Below are 16,593 nucleotides of genomic sequence, written 5' to 3' on the forward strand. Positions count from 1 at the left end.
TGAAGCTCAAAACCAGCTCAAGCAGGAAAGTTCCAATTACATCTCACCAAAAAAATAATATGTATATATGTATATCTCAAACAGTTTTTTGTTCTGGACAAAAAGCTTGGGACTGTATTTGAAGAATAAGGAAAAAAAAAGTAGCTTGAAGAGTGGCTGGAGTGCCTACCTGGCAAACATAAGGGCCTAAATTCAAACCCCAGTACCATAAAATAGATGAGGATGGGGGGGCTGGGAAGTTGGCTCAGTGGTAGAGTGCTTGCCTTGCATGCCTGAGGCCTGGTTCAATTCCTCAGCACCACATAAGCAGAAAGAAAAAAGCCTGAAGTGGCGCTGTGGCTCAAGTGGTAGAGCGCTAGCCTTGAGCTGAAGAGCTGAGGGACAGCACCCAGGCCCAGAGTTCAGGCCCCACGACTAGACCCCCCAAAAAAAGAAAAAAGCCTGAAGTGGCGCTGTGGCTCAAGTGGTAGAGCCCTAGCCTTGAGTTGAAGAGCTGAGGGACAGTGCCCAGGCCCAGAGTTCAGGCCCCACGACCGGACCCCCAAAAAATAAATAGATAAAATAAAATAGATGAGGATGGGCAGTTTGTATAGGGATGCCCAACAGCTAGCAGGGGCTTAATAAGTAATTGTTGATTATTGAATGATTACACATTGGACTACCAGGAGTCTTTTGACTAAAAGTATGAAACTCACTTAACATTGGTATTTGTTGTCATGAAAAAAGTGTCGGCAATATGGGCTACAAAGTATTCTAAATGTAGTCCAATTAAAAACAATATGCATGCCAGATGCCTGAGGCTCAAGTCTATAAACCTAGCTACTCAGGAGGCTGAGATCTGAAGATTAAGGTTGGAGGCTAGCCTAGGTAAACAAATTCTTTTTTTTTTTTTTTTTTTCAGTTGTGGGGCTTAAACTCTGGACCTGGGCACTGTCCCTATTTGTTTTCTTTTCCTCAGTTACCACTTTGAGCCACAGCTCCACTTCCAGTTTCCTGGTGGTTAATTGGAGATAAGTCTAGTGGACTTTGCTGCCAGGATTAGTTTGAACTGTGATGCTCAGATCTCACCCTCCTGAGGAGTAGCTAGGATTACAGGTGCGCACGTGCGATGGCATTAAAAATGGTTACCTGTGCCAGGCACTTGTGGCTCAAGCCTATAATTCTAGCTACTCAGGAGGCTGAGATATGAGGATCACGGTTCAAAACCAGCATAGACAGTAAAGTCTGTGAGACTTTTATCTCCAAAATAACCACCAGAAAACCAGAAATGGTGCTGTGGCTCAAGTGATAGAGTGCTAGCCCTGAGCTGAAGACCTCAGGGACAGCCCCCAGGCCCAGAGTTCAAATCCTACAACTGCAGGAACAAAAATATCATGTATATTAGATTGGAAATTATTGCTTTTTTATTATTAGCTTATATTAGTTAATTTTTTTTTTTTTTTTTTTGTCGGTCATGGGCTTGAACTCTGGGCCTGGGCACTGTCCCTGCACTCTTGAGTTCAAAGTGAGCACTCTACTGCTTGAGCCATAGCACCATTTGCAGTTTTCGAGAGGCTTATTGGAGATAAGTGTCTCATGAACTTTCCTGCCCGGGCTGGCTTTGAACCGTGATCCTCAGATCTCAGCCTCTTGAGTAGCTAGGATTACAGGCGTGAGCCACTGGTGCCCGACTAAATGGCAACTCCTTTTTACAACTACTTGAAGATAATAAAATAATAAGGCATTATCCACAAACTGACAATGTTTAAATTAATTAAAAGTATATATTCTCAAGCCAGGTGCTGGTGGGTCAGACCTGTAATCCTAGCTACTCAGTAGGTTGAGCTTTAAAGCCAGCCTGGCAGAAAAGTTTGCAACTCTTAACTCCAGTTAACTAACAAAAAGCAAGTGAAGCTATGGCTCAAGTGATAGAGTTCCGGCCTTGTGTAAAAAAGCCAAGTGAGAGTATAAGGCCTGAGTTCAAGCCTCAGTATCTGTACACACACACACACACACACACACACAAATTCCTTGGACTTGGTGAGCTGGCACTGTACCACTTGAATCATACCTCCATCCCCTACAAGCTGGTTTTTGTTTGTTTTGCCAGTTCTGGAGCTTGAACTCAGGGCCTCGGCACTGTCCTTGAGCCTCTCTGTGCTCAAGGCTAGCTTTCTACCACTTGAGCCACAGCATACTTCTGGCCTCTTCGTTTGTGTGGTATTGAGGAATTGAACCCAGGATTTCATGCATGCTTGGCAAGCATTCTACCACTAAGCCACATTCCTAGTCCACCAAAAGCTTTTATTTTTTTAAATTCGTCATGGGACTTGAACTCTGGGCCTGGGTACTGCCCCTCAGCTCTTCAGCTCAGGGCTAGTGCTCTACCATTTGAACTACAGCGCCACTTCCAGTTTTATGGTGGTTTGTTGGAGATAAGAATCTCACAGATGGGCTGGGAAGGTGGCTCAGTGGTAGAGCACTTGCCTTGCATGCCTGAGGCCCTGGGTTCGATTCCTCAGCACCACATAAGCAAAAAGAAAAAAGCCGGAAGTGGCGCTGTGGCTCAAGTGGTAGAGCACTAGCCTTGAGCTGAAGAGCTGAGGAACAGCGCCCAGGTCCAGAGTTCAGGCCCCATGACCGGGCCTCTCTCCCCCCCCCAAAAAAAAAAAAATCTCAGACTTTCCTGCTTGGGCTGGCTTTGAACCATGATCTTCAGATCTCAGCCTCCTGAGTTGCTAGGATTACAGGCATGAGCCACAGGTACCTGACCCCCAAAAGCTTTTAAAAGTCCATAAAAAGACAGAGGTTGAGGGTGTAGTTCAGTGGTAAAGTATGTGCTTAGCATGTACAGGGTTTCATCCCCAGTGCCAAATCAATTTAAAAAGAAAAAAAAGGAAGAAAGGAAAGAGGGAGGTGAAAGAAGGCAGGCAGGCAGGCAGGCAGGAAAGACAAATATGGGCAAAAGTGGAAAATCACAGGATTCAAATGGCCAATAAATATATGAAAGGAAAAAGGCATAATGAAATAGCAGTTAGTTAGAGTCTGTCCTCAGGTTCCAGAGTGCTGCACTGGCCTGTTTTTCCCATAGTGGCTTCAGCTCCTCCAGAGTTGTATTGCTGGTCCTTTCTTCAGCCCCATAACCTTGATGCTTCCAGGGCACTGTTTTTAGTTCATTTCTTCTGATACACCTACTCCCATGAAACGTCATCTGCCCTAGGTCTCCAACCTATTTTGCTGGGTTGCTGATCAGTGAAACTTCATATATATGTACTCAATGGGTTGTGTTCAGAACTGATAAACAGGGCACCAGTGGCTCATGACTAGCTACTCAGGAAGCTGAGATCTGAGGATAACGGTTTGAAGCCAGCCAGGACAGGAAAGTCCATGTGACTCTTATCTCCACTAAACTACTCAGAAAAAGTGGTATCTGGCTCATGTGGTGGAGCCTTGACCACAGAGAGGTCATGGACAGCACCTAGGCCCTGAGTTCAAGTCCCAGAACCAGCAAGAAAAAAAAAAGAACTAACCATTTTGATGTGTTTGGTGTTGTAGTCAGAGGCATCAGAATTTGTGTGTATATTTGCATATGCAAATACACGTCGCTATTTCTGGAAGGGCAAAGATACATATGACTCCAATCATGGAAAAGGACACATTTTTGTTATCAGTGTCTACAGATTGTAACAATACAATAATTACTACCATCAAATAAATTTAAAACTGTATGGTTGTCTATACAAATAAAGTAAATGTGTAATGACTCGTAACAGGTTCGTATTCACCCACACTTGGAACAATTATTCAACCATTAAAAAGCACGTGGGCAATGATTTGTACTGATATGGCAAAATTCTTAACACGTGATGCCAGGTCAAGCTTTATGTCAGTCTGACACAAAACATTTGAAAACAAAACTGCCCAGAGCAAGGAAATGTATCAAAATGTTACCTGTGCATCTCTCCAGGTGCTCACGAATATGACAAGCGAGTTTTAGCTTCTGGGATTTTTCCGTTTCTGCCAAAAAGAAAAAAATAACCCAAAAAACAAAAGAGCGGGTTATTTTTTTTACTTAGATTAAGAAAGAAAAAAAAAGGTGGTTGTGCGTTTTTATGCTGCAAATCGCTGTCCACTCGGCCCCAATGGCCGCCCCGTGCCCCGCCCGCCCCGTTGCCTGGGGGGGGGGTCGCCGGAGCCCCGGCGGGTCCCGCAGGCCGCAGCGCCCCCGGTGGCAGGACCGGGGCAGCGGGAAGGGGCTGGGCACGGAGGACCGGGAGGCGGCGCCGGGCGTCCCCACGCTTCCCGCGAGATCCCGCTCCGCCCGCTCCGCCCGCTCCGCCCCGCTCGCCGCGCTCCCCGCTCCCCGCGCCGCGGCACTTCCTGCCTTCCGCGCCCGCGCCGCCCGCCCTCTCCCTGCGCCCCCCGCTTGCCCCTCGCCGCCCGGCGTCGCCTCCGGAGGTGCCTCCTCCGGCCCGGCCGGGTCGCCGCTCCGCCCGCCGCCCCGCGAGCCGCTTTGTCTCGGGCGGGGCGCTCGGGAGAGGCCGCCTGGTGCCCCCCGCCGCGGGCCCGGGCCCCCCGCCCCGGGGTGGCGGCGGTGGTGCCGGGCCCCGGGGCGGGGGGCGCGCCGGGATGGGCCCCAAGCGGCGGCAGCTGACGTTCCGGGAGAAGTCGAGGATCATCCAGGAGGTGGAGGAGAACCCGGACCTGCGCAAGGGCGAGATCGCGCGGCGCTTCAACATCCCGCCGTCCACGCTGAGCACCATCCTGAAGAACAAGCGCGCCATCCTGGCGTCGGAGCGCAAGTACGGGGTGGCCTCCACCTGCCGCAAGACCAACAAGCTGTCCCCTTACGACAAGCTCGAGGGGCTGCTCATCGCCTGGTTCCAGCAGATCCGCGCCGCCGGCCTGCCCGTCAAGGGCATCATCCTCAAGGAGAAGGCTCTGCGGATAGCCGAGGAGCTGGGCATGGACGACTTCACTGCCTCCAATGGCTGGCTGGACCGCTTCCGCCGGCGCCACGGGGTAGTGTCCTGCAGCGGCGTGGCCCGAGCCAGGGGGCGGAATGCCGCCCCCCGGACCCCAGCGGCACCTGCCAGCCCGGCCGCGGTGCCCTCTGAGGGCAGCGGTGGGAGCACACCGGGCTGGCGCACGCGGGAGGAGCAGCCGCCGTCGGTGGCCGAGGGCTACGCCTCGCAGGACGTGTTCAGTGCCACCGAGACCAGTCTGTGGTACGACTTTCTGTCGGACCAGGCCGCGGGGCTGTGCGGAGGGGATGGAAGGGCGCGCCAAGCCACCCAGCGCCTGAGTGTCTTGCTGTGCGCCAATGCCGATGGCAGCGAGAAGCTGCCCCCGCTGGTGGCTGGCAAGTCGGCCAAGCCTCGTGCCAGCCAAGGTGGCCTGCCCTGCGACTACACCGCCAACTCGAAGGGTGGTGTCACTACCCAGGCCTTGGCCAAGTATTTGAAGGCCCTGGATGCTCGAATGGCCGCAGAGTCTCGCCGGGTCCTGCTGCTGGCTGGCCGCTTGGCTGCCCAGTCCCTGGACACTTCAGGCCTGCGGCACGTGCAGCTGGCCTTCTTTCCTCCGGGCACTGTGCATCCATTGGAGCGGGGAGTGGTCCAACAGGTGAAGGGCCACTACCGCCAGGCTATGCTGCTCAAGGCTATGGCAGCGCTGGAGGGCCAGGATCGCTCCGGCTTGCAGCTGGGCCTCATGGAGGCCCTGCACTTCGTGGCTGCGGCCTGGCAAGCAGTGGAACCTTCGGACATAGCCACCTGTTTTCGTGAGGCGGGTTTTGGGGGTGGCCCTAATGCCACCATTACGGCTTCTCTCAAGAGTGAGGGAGAGGAAGAGGAGGAGGAGGAAGAGGAAGAGGAGGAGGAAGAAGAGGAGGGTGAAGGGGAAGAGGAGGAGGAGGAGGAAGAGGAAGAGGAGGAAGAAGGCGAGGAGGAGGAAGAAGAGGAAGCAGGGGAAGGAGAGGAGTTGGGAGAAGAGGAGGAGGTGGAGGAGGAGGAGGGTGACGTTGATGACAGTGATGAAGAGGAGGAAGAGGACGAAGAGGAGAGCTCTTCAGAGGGCTTAGAGGCTGAGGACTGGGCCCAGGGAGTAGTAGAGGCCGGTGGTGGCTTCGGGGGTTACAGCGCCCAGGAGGAGGCCCAGTGCCCTACCCTTCGTTTCCTGGAAGGTGGGGAGGACTCTGACTCAGACAGTGAAGATGAAGAGGAAGATGAGGAGGAGGATGAGGAAGATGAAGACGATGATGATGATGAGGACGGCGATGAGGTGCCTGTACCCAGCTTCGGGGAGGCCATGGCTTACTTCGCCATGGTCAAGAGGTACCTGACCTCCTTTCCTATCGACGACCGGGTACAGAGCCACATCCTCCACTTGGAACATGATCTGGTCCATGTGACCAGGAAGAACCATGCCAGGCAGGCAGGAGTTCGGGGTCTTGGGCATCAAAGCTGAGCTGCTGGGCATAGCTGTGTCCCTGACCCAGATGGGCAGCACCAGCCTAGGGCAGAGAACCCTCTCTAGGCAGCCGCTATAGATGGAGCTAGAGGGGGGAGCCCCAGGGCCTTGAGTAATGGCTTCTTCTGGCCCTGAGACAGTCCCAGGGCTAGGTCCACCTCAATGCCTGCTTATTGCCTCTTTCTCAGAATCCTCTTTCCTCCCCATTTGCCCCTGGGCTTGGGGGCCCCGGTGGGGTGGGTGGGGAGCTGTCTGGTGCTACCACACCATGCCATCAGTGGACTAGACCACAGCAGCAGCCAGGGACAGGCCCTGGAAGCTCCTGGCCAGAGAGTGCCTCTCCCCCCTACCATCCAACCAGGTCTTTGGTGGGGGGAACCCCAAAGCCATTCTGGGAAGGGCTCCAGAGGAAGGTCCAGCCTAGGCCCCCACAAGGCTGGCAGCCCCTTACACCCACCCTGGGTCGCTTCAAGAAGCACAGTCTAACTTACCATAGGCTCCTGAGCCTGCCTCTGCCTGCTTTCCACCCCCTTAATCCCTTTCTCTGGCCTAGTCTGTGTGACTTTGGCCGCCCTTGGTTTTCTTTCCAGATTGGAGGTTTCCAAAAGGCCCTCCAGGAGAGTGATGGTGGGCACCTCCCTTGTGGTCAGCTGCAGGCCTCATGCCTCTCATCCCTCTCTGGCAGGGTCCCATCCTGGGCAGAGGGGCCTGGGGCTGAGCCCAGAGTCCAGCCACCCAGCTGCTCCCTTTCCCAGATTGAATTCAATAAATCTGTCCACTCCCCTTTTGTGGGGGTGAACGTTTTAACAGCCAAGGGTGCATCCTTCATGGTCTGGGCTTGCGTCTGTCTTGGGGACACATTCTTTCCCGACTCCCTTTGGTCCTTGCCTTGATGTGACATGGAAGCAAGGGTTGACAGGGTGGCCTTCACAGGGGTGAGGGGCTCAGCCAATGACACGGATGTCTAAATGCTATAAAGGCTTGGGGAGGGAAGATCTTTAGTGTACTCAGCTCGGAGGAACCCTAGCGTTCTAGTATTTTGGGGGTAGAGAGAAGCTTGGGTCACTTTTCTGGGGCAGGAGGAAAGAAGCCAACAATCTCTTCTGGGCCAAATCAGGCAAAATACACCCAAGGACCAGGCCTGTCAAGATTGGTTAAAAAGGGTCCTGGAAGGAGCGGGAAGATGTAGGGCCTGTTTGAAGTGTTGGCTCCTGAGAGCCAACTTGGAGTTGGAGGAGCCTACAGGGAACTCTGGTTTACCTTGAGGCAACCCTTTAGGCCTTGTTTGTCATTCTCAAGCCTAGTTGCCACAAGGGCCCTTGGCAAAAGGAAGATGAAATTACTGTGAACAGATTGCACCCCCAAGAGGCCCTCCAAAGCCTCACTCCCCACTTGCTCCCCATTACCCAGTCCATAGGTAAAGACAGGTCCTTTGTCAGTCTTACCTTTCTCCTTTCAGGGCCAGTCCCTTCCCTGTGGAACCCTCCCTCTCTGAGGCCCTCTGGCCCCAGTGGTTCCAGCTAGGGGAGGGACTGAGCCTGCACAGGGCAAGGAACCCTGATCCCCAAACCGGTTTTCCTACCCTGCCAAGAGCTGGCATATCGCCTCCTTCCCAACCCCTCATCACCCCCTAGTCACCAAGTTCCTCCTCTCCCCACCATGGAATGTTAGGGGGTGGGGGATATCCAGGTCCTCTTTTGTCCCTGGCCTGCCATGGGTGTGTCCCTTCCAGAAAAGTAAGGCCACTTGCGCGACTTTTAAACAAGAAGTGTGGTAAATTCCACTCCTGGCCTTCTGAACTTCTAGCACTTCAAAACCTTCAAAGTTTTGAAGCAAAATGACAATAAAAAGGAGTTGGGATTCCCCTTAGCTTTCCCTCTTTCCCAATCCAAACTCTAGGAGAACAGAAAATAAAAAAAAAGAAGCCCAGCTGACGACCTGGGCCTGCTCTAGAGAAGGCAGGAGGAAGCGTAGCCTTCTCCCTAAGTTTTGACTAATCCAAGTCCCTTATCTCAAAGTACCAACAAGACAAATCACTTTCATCTGTCTCTTACCAACAACTACTCTTGCTGGAACTGAGATGATCTCACTAATGATAACATAAGCTGATGATACTAATAGGGTCCTTGACGTGTACTGAGCCATAAATACCAGGTGCTCCACAGAGCCCCTATAAGGTAGAGAAGGGTAGGGAAAATTGACAAAAAGAAGGATATTCAGCAATTTGTCCAATGCTATACCATTAGTTGGAAGCAAAATTTCTCCTCAGGCTGGATCTGTAAGTACCCCTTTATAGCTATTCTGTATCCCTTCACAAGGCAGGGACTTAAAACAGGGTTACCTGAAATCCTAATCCATGATAATGCTAGGAAGATGAGGATGTCAAAGACAAGGAATGTGGGAGTATCTACAGGAGCTTTTGCTGCTTCTATACCTATAACTGGCTCCCATGTCCAACTCATTCAAACACAGGTCTTATATCAGTATGAATTTATTATAACTTTCCCCCACTACTCCATAGGGACAAGTAAACAAGAATTGTTCCCATTTCACAAGGGAGGAAGTAGAGTAAAGGCATTACATGACATGCCAGAGTTTAAGATATTGCCTTGAACGCTGGTGCTCCCTTGAAGTCTGAGTTACATACTGCATACCACAGTAAAACCAACTGCTGGGATAGAGGAGTAGCAATGGCTGTATGCCGAGGGATCCAGTAAGGAAGCACACAGCTTATCACATAGTTTGGTAGCAGATTATTAACAATGGACCTCCCACCCCACCCCGCAGGCAAAACTGGAAACAGGTATGCTGCTTCCATTTAGGACTGACACCTAAAGGTCACAGAAGGGGGATTCCAGTTCAAGGGATGCTGGTTGGTGTAAGGGTTCTGAGGGCCTGGTTGACTTTGGAAGATCCAAGACTGGGTCAGTAGCTGGCTAGCGAATACTTTGGGTGCAGAAATGACCCTTTCTTAGGAAAGAGGGGAAATAAAACACACCTGTCTTCAAAGCTGGGGCTCCAAAGGAGGTGGTGAGGGAAAAACTACAATTCCCAGAAATCTCTGCTCCCAGTCGACTAGGTGATGGTTGCCATGGTTTCAGAAAACAATATGGCTGCTCCCAGATGGGAGGCGAGTCTCTGTGTGAGGCAGGCAGAGTCAGAACAGAAAGCCGGCTGTGGAGCAGTGGCAAGAGAGTTGCTTGAGGAGTTGTGAGGCTGGTGCTGAACTCTATCTAGCTGGTACGGATTGGCCTTACTGAGGACACAAATGGCAAGCAGCGTGGACGAAGAGGCCCTGCACCAGCTCTACCTGTGGGTAGACAACATCCCTCTGTCCCGGCCCAAGAGAAACCTCTCCCGGGACTTCAGTGATGGAGGTGTGTGCCTCTGAGTGTTCCTATGTGTTCTGTGTTGAACGTATGTGTGAGGGGTCTGTGTGCATACTGTCTTTTTGTACTTATGTGTCTTAGGATTTCAGTTGTGAAAGTGTGTGCTTTTGTGTTATTTCTGTTTGTATTTCTGTGTGAACAATGCGTTTTCATGTTTAGCCTACTCTTTTCCTACTCATGTGCATATGAGGTGTGTGTATGTGTGTGTGTTTGTGTGTCCATCCCTCCAGGGTCTTTGAATTTAGGTGTATGTATTACTGCATCTCTGTATACATCTGCTTATCATTGTATGCTCTATAGATGTGTCTTGTAGGAGTCTGAGCATATGTGTGTTCATATATGTGCTGACATATTCTGTCTTGAATATGTTTGAGGGAGTCTTGTGTGCCTATGTGTTTCCTTGTGATTATGTAAGTATCTGTGTTTCAGAAATGTTTCCTGGGCTTTCAATGACAGAAATATATATTTTTTGTACATGCATGTCTGGCATGTATTTTTCCTATGTATCTACACATTCTGCCTTGTATGTATATCTGTACAAGGATCTCACTGTGTGTGTCTAATTGTGAGACAAATAGACAATCTGTGTGATTCTCCTGGGACTTTGGGGAGTGTGTGTGCGTGTGTGTGTGTGTGTGTGTGTGTGTGTGTGAATTCCTAAGGTGGAGAGACCCACAGGCTTCTGAAGAGCTCTCTTAGAGACTCATTTTCAGTATTGCTATGCCCTGAGTTAATGGGGGAAGGGATGCGACTTCTCTGAGGTGTACTATGTCCTAGTTTGATTCCTGATCTGCCTTTGTTTCCTTCCCTGTAGTCCTTCCCCTTTTTGTATCTCTACTGGGTTCTACTACCCTATTGCTTCTTCATCCTTACCCTCCTCTTCTCCCATTATTTTCTCCCCACCTTCTGTGTCTATGTATACTCTTCAGTCCTGGTTGCAGAAGTCATCAAGTTTTACTTCCCCAAGATGGTGGAGATGCACAATTATGTCCCTGCCAACTCTTTCCAGCAGAAGCTCAACAACTGGGGTCACCTGAACAGGTAGCATAATACCTGGGTGCAGAAATGGGACTCTCCAACACCCACTGGAGTTCCAGGAACTACCTCAGCCCTTTTACTTTCTATGGACTTAACACCTAAACAGGGACCCTCCTGGTGGCAGAGTGGGGAGGACCAGCCCAAACAGAATCTATCTAGTAACAAAATCAAAGAACTCTTATATAGAAAGAGACAGAAGGGAACCTAAGAACACCTAAGGAATAGGGCTTAGATACTTTTCCCTTTCAGTTTCCCAGGGCTGCAGTTTCCATAGACTGCAGCACTGTATTCCTTCCTCCTTCCCATGAAGTCCTGGCTTTATTCCCAATAGGATCCAGTATGTCTTCCCTGACCTACCCCATAGGAAGGTGCTGAACAAGCTGAACTTCTCGGTGCCAGATGATGTGATGCGCAAGATTGCCCAGTGTGCCCCTGGTGTGGTGGAGCTGGTGCTGATTCCACTGAGGCAGCGCCTGGAGGAGCGGCAGAGGCGCAGGAAGCAGGGCATGGGCTCCTTACAGGTGCCACTCTGAGTTGGGGACATTGTTTCCTGCTACTGGGGCACCAGGGGCTTCCCAGGCAGCAGAATGCCTTGTCTTGGGGATGTGTGTGTGGGATAGAAGTAGGGTGTGCCTGAGAAATCCTGCTCAAAGGGATTCCCTGGGGATGGGTAGGCCTGGGCTCACAGTAGACCATGGGGGCGTTTCTTTCAGGAGCTGGCACCTCAGGATAGCAGTGGCTATATGGATATGGGTAAGGTGTCCTTTCCGCCTTCTGCGCCCCAGGAAAAGTTTCCTCCTGTCTTTCTCATCACTTTGAGGGTCAGGGGGAGACAAGAGACTAGGACTTTCAGCAAGGTCACACCTCCACTTGTTTTGTCTCAGGTTTGCCCCAGAAGGCCCGAGGGGAGGGTGCCCCGGAACCCCAGGGAGGAGGGCAGCTCAGGTAAAGCAGCTGGGAGTTCGAACCTCACCAGTTTTAATAATCCCGCCCATTCCCCACCTCCCCTCCCCCCACAAGGCTGGAAGGGGAGGGGGAGGGGCTGGCTGTGCCTGGGAAGGTAGGGCACTGGAGAGACAAGAGAAAGTAACGAAGGAGGGCCTGGCTGCTGGCAGTGGAAAGGTGAGGGTGGCACCCAAGCTTCCGGGGAGTGCTAAGCTGTTTTCCACTCCAGGGGGAGCCGACCGCCGGCGCCTCGTCCTCCTGGGTATAGCCAGTCGCTGCAGGGCGACCCAAGCTTCGTCCTCCAGATCGCTGAAAAGGAGCAGGAGCTGTTGGCCTCGCAGGAGACGGTGCAGGTGAGGGCGCCCCAGGAAAGTTGGGGAGTGAGGATTTGGGGAGTGGGTTTGTAGAGACAGGGGCAGCCAGCAGCTGGGCTCCATTTCCTGGCGCTGCCACCCAGGTCCTGCAGATGAAGGTGAAGCGTCTGGAGCACCTGCTCCAGCTCAAGAACGTGCGCATCGAGGACCTCTCCCGGCGGCTCCAGCAGGCCGAGCGCAAGCAGCGGTGAGCGGCGACCTGGGCCCGGGCAGCTCGGGGGCCCCCCTTTTCCTCGCCCGGATGCTACGACCCTCCCTCCGACGACGCACGAGTAGGAGGGTGGAGCCAGCTGCTCGCGCGAGCCTCCAGCGCCCGGAGCTCCTCCCTGCCTGGGGATGGGGGTGAGTTGGGGAGTGGGGCTGGACTGAGCCACCTCATTACGCTCCATCCGGACCAGGAAAATGGACCACTTTCCAGAGCCCAGGAGCCATGGGCGGAGACCCGGCTTGCCCCGCAGCAAAGCGGTGCCCAACACCTGGGGCCCCGCCTTGAGTCTCCCTGCGCTAGGCCTTGGGAGGCGGTCCCCTGGCTCTGCCCACACCCCTAGGGCCGAGTCACTACCCAGCTCCGAGGACAGCAGCTGCGTTTCATATCAGGATGGCTCTCTACACTCGCAATCATGTGGGAAACTACCTCCGGAAACCGAGGGGCTCCCTTGCCCCTCTTGGGTGCTCACTTGGGACCCCTCCCTGGGCTGGAGACCACAGCAGCTGGAGAGGCAGGGGTGAGGAGTCGAACCAGCCAGGAATAGTGAAGACATCCCTCAGTGCCTGTAGCGATTTCCCTATTCTTCTTCTTCCTCTTCCCCCACCTCCCTTTCTCCTCCTCTTTCCCTTCTCGATCACACATATTGTTGGGAGTGTCTGGGGGATATGGATGGAACTGCCCCCATTAAAGGTGGCATACTTTTCCTGTTCCTGCCTTCGCTTTCTGGATCCCTAAAGACGCGAGTTCCTGCTCTCCTTGTCCTCCTCCCACCCACACCTGTCTTCACCTGTTCACCCCCTTAAGTGAAAGAGCCTTGTGGATCCAGAAGTGGTCTTACTTTGTGGGTAGTCAGTCCTGTATGCCCACAGCTTAGTAGATTTCTGTGTGCGTGCGTGTGTGTGTGTGTGTGCACGCGCGCTCGTGCACGTGCATGTGTGCGCGCATGCCTGTACTGGGGCTTGAACCCAAGGCTTGGGCACTCTCCCTTAGGCTGGGGCTCTACCACTTGAGCTACAGCTCTACTTCAGCTTTTTGGTGGTTAATTGTAGATAAGAGTTGGGTGGGCTTCAAACCATGATCTTCAGATCTCAGCCTCCTGTGTAGCTAGGGTAACAGGCACTCTAACTTCTAACCCAGGCTTAGATTATCCCTTACCCCCAACATAGTATCCTCGAACCTTTTTGAAAACCAACACCAAACACAGGCTTCAGATTTCCCCAACTGTTAACACATCTTTGCCTTCAACATGGATAGACCCTTAACTTGGACTTCTATATGACTCCAAACCTGCCCATGCACTGATCTCAAGTTTTGTGGACCAAACTGTCCAAGCCACTATGCCATGGTTTGACCTTAATTCTGGCTTTTATTGATTTATTTTTGTGATACTGAGATTTGAACAGGGCCTCATACCTTCTAGGCAGTTTACTCTACCGAGTGAGCCACCCACCCCCAGCCTTGACCTGATAATTTATATTAATAAATTCTGAGACCTGGAAATTCCATTTGTAGGCATATACTCAGAGTATACCCAGGGGAAACAAACGCTTGTGTTCTTTGTTCTGAGAGACACTACAATAATTTTCATAGCAATACTCTTGTACTAGAAAGAGAACTGAAAAGAATCTGTATTAGTTATCTAATACTGTATAACGAATTACTACTAACTTGGAGGTATAACACAATACATGCGTATTATCTCACATTTTTCTGTGGGTCAAGAGTCTGAGTTTGGCTGAGTCCTTTTTTTGTTTAGGGCCTGGGCACTGTGCCTGAACTTTTTTGTTCAAGGCTAGTCCTCTACCACTTGAACCATAGCTTCACTTCTAGATTTTTTGGTGGTTAATTGGAGAGAAGAGTCTCATAGACTTTCTGGCTAGCTTTGAACTGTGATTCTCAGATTTCATACTCCTGAGTAGCTACGATTGCAGGTGTGAGCCACCAGTGCTTGGCCCCTCTTTTTTCTTTCTGTGCAAGCCAGGCTGGCCTCAGACTTGAGATCTTCCTGCCTCAGTTTCCTGCCTTACTCATTTGGGTGGGACTCAGCCCATCAGTTGAAGCCTAAATAGAACTGAAAGTTTGATCTTCCCTGAATTGTAAGAGAATCCCTAGTGTCTAGTGGCCTCTGAATTAGCCCATCAGCTTTCATCCTATAGACTCAAATGGAAATACTGGCTCATGCTGGGTTTGAAGACTGCCGACCTTTGGACTGGAATTATACCATCAGATCTCCTGGTTTCAGGCCTTTGGACTTGGTTAACTGAATCTAACTGAACTGTTGGCTCTCCTGGGTCTCCAACTTACCAACTCACCTTGCAGGTCTTCAGACTTGCCAGTCTACATAATTGTGTGAGCCAAATCCTTATAAAGGTAATTTCTCTCTCTCTTTCTCTCTCTCTCTCTCTCTCTCTCTCTCCCCTCTCTCTCTCTTCTCTCTAACAGTTCTGTTTCTCTTGAAAACTACTATAAAATATTCCCATATCTGTATACTGAAAACATCCTTTGTTTCCTTTTGGCCACATGAAATAGGCTTTCTGGCTAGCTTTGAACAGGGATTCTCAGATCTCAGTCTCCTGAGTAGTTAGAATTATAGGCATGAGCCACCAGCTCCTGGCAGAGCAGTAATCTTGAGTGAAAAATCTCAGGTCCTGAGTTCAAGCGCTAGTATGGGAACAACAACAACAACAAAATAATATGTGTTTATATTCCTGATATTGTGAACTTATTCTGTACAAGTAGAGGCTGAAGACTGTGGATTGTTGCTTTGCTTTGTCTGTTTTTACATAGTGTAATGTTTCCACAAAATTAATTACTAATTTCCACTTGTTGATAAAGGTGGGATGAAACTGGAACTCTCATATTCTGCTAGTGGGAGTTTAAATAAATGCAAACATTTTAGGTAACAGTTTGGCAATTTCCTATAATTAACTAGTGCCTATGTTATATCAGTTAGACAATGGAGTTTGGACTTAGGGCCTCACATTTGCTAAGCAGGTTTCTCTATCATTTGAGCCATGCTTCAGCCCCAGAAAAGGATTTCTTTTTCAGTCATGGGGCTTGAACTCTGGGCCTGGGCGCTGTCCCTTAGCTCTTCAGCTCAAGGCTAACCCCTTGCCACTTGAGCCACAGCACCACTTCCGGCTTTTTCTGCTTATGTGGAGCTGAGGAATCGAACCCAGGGCCTCATGCATGTGAGGCAAGCACTCTACCACTGAACCAATCCAGAAAAGGATTTCTTTAAAAGATTTGACTTCAGGTAATTGTGGGGGCTGCTTAACAAGTCTCTGGCAAAGCTCTCGTTTGTGCATCTAATACTGGAATTTACAGTTCACAGGTTAGAAGTTGGAAAGGAAATGTGTACATAAAGTGGGGGACAGAAAGAACAAAATGGAATTCGTGAGCAAAAGTTATAGAAGTCTTGCTGGGTGCCGTGGCTCATGCCTGTAATCCTAGCTACTTAGGAGGCTGAGATCTGAGGATCGCAGTTCTAAGCCAGCCCAGGTAAAAAAGTCCATGAGACTCATCTCCACTCAAGTACCTGAAGAAAGCCGGAAGTGGAGCTATGGCTCATGTCAGAGTGCTAGCCTCCAGCAAAAATGCTGAGGGACAGCACCCAGGCTGTGAGTTCAAGCACCAGGATTAGGAAAAAAAAGTCATAGAAGTCTTAAGAACAAACAAATTCATGTCAGCTTTTACTGCCTTCAATCTTGATGATGTGAGTGAACAGAGAAGAAGCTGTCTTCTTTGTCATCTGACTCAGGAGTCAGAAAAGTAAAGGAAGATGGAGGGAAAAGCTGAGTCCATGTAGGCCTAGCTGCTCCCCCACATGAGGTAAATCAGCAGATCAGCAGCAAAGTGCGTGGGCTACAAAGTTCCTGCCTGGAGCTTACAAATGTCAGATCCTGTATAGCTGCTGCTCTTTTCTTCCATCTTCAAACCTCACTCAAAAAATGTCCACTGTGGTCTGCCCTAATTGGAAACACACAGAGAAGGGAATTTGGAAAATGCTGTCCAAGCTAGCAAAGTAGACACATTAGAAAGCCATCATAGCTGGGTGCCGGTGGCTCATGCCTGTAATCCTAGCTATTCAGGAGGCTGAGATCTGAGAATCATGGTTCAAAGCCAGCCCAGGCAGGAAAGACTGTGGGACTCTTATCTCAACCACCAGAAAACTGGAAATGGTGCTATG

At 50.8% G+C, this 16,593-nt stretch overlaps 2 protein-coding genes across 2 annotated transcripts; both read left to right on the top strand.

Annotated features, from left to right (window-relative positions):
- The first annotated feature begins 4,441 nt into the window (after positions 1-4,441).
- Positions 4,442-7,264, top strand: Cenpb (centromere protein B). Its single transcript, XM_042694452.1, has one exon. It carries the CDS (start codon positions 4,609-4,611, stop codon positions 6,445-6,447), a length of 1,839 nt encoding a protein of 612 aa, XP_042550386.1. The 5' UTR covers positions 4,442-4,608; the 3' UTR covers positions 6,448-7,264.
- A 1,938-nt stretch (positions 7,265-9,202) lies between these two features.
- On the top strand, positions 9,203-13,304 carry Spef1 (sperm flagellar 1). Its single transcript, XM_042694634.1, has 7 exons — positions 9,203-9,827; positions 10,769-10,880; positions 11,242-11,398; positions 11,591-11,630; positions 11,762-11,822; positions 12,052-12,175; positions 12,280-13,304. Exons 1-7 carry the CDS (start codon positions 9,719-9,721, stop codon positions 12,385-12,387), a joined length of 711 nt encoding a protein of 236 aa, XP_042550568.1. The 5' UTR covers positions 9,203-9,718; the 3' UTR covers positions 12,388-13,304.
- Positions 13,305-16,593: the final 3,289 nt, after the last annotated feature.

Source organism: Dipodomys spectabilis, unplaced genomic scaffold (assembly GCF_019054845.1).
Source record: "Dipodomys spectabilis isolate Male_0828 unplaced genomic scaffold, ASM1905484v1 ptg000175l, whole genome shotgun sequence".
Classification (NCBI taxonomy): Eukaryota; Metazoa; Chordata; class Mammalia; order Rodentia; family Heteromyidae; genus Dipodomys; species Dipodomys spectabilis.

Excerpts from the sequence above, each read along its gene's own strand:
- Cenpb (XM_042694452.1), top strand. The coding sequence starts at position 4,609 with ATGGGCCCCAAGCGGCGGCAGCTGACGTTCCGGGAGAAGTCGAGGATC.
- Spef1 (XM_042694634.1), top strand. The coding sequence starts at position 9,719 with ATGGCAAGCAGCGTGGACGAAGAGGCCCTGCACCAGCTCTACCTGTGG. Across the intron at positions 9,828-10,768 it reads CCGGGACTTCAGTGATGGAG|TCCTGGTTGCAGAAGTCATC; the intron begins GTGTGTGCCTCT and ends TATACTCTTCAG. Across the intron at positions 11,631-11,761 it reads CAGTGGCTATATGGATATGG|GTTTGCCCCAGAAGGCCCGA; the intron begins GTAAGGTGTCCT and ends GTTTTGTCTCAG.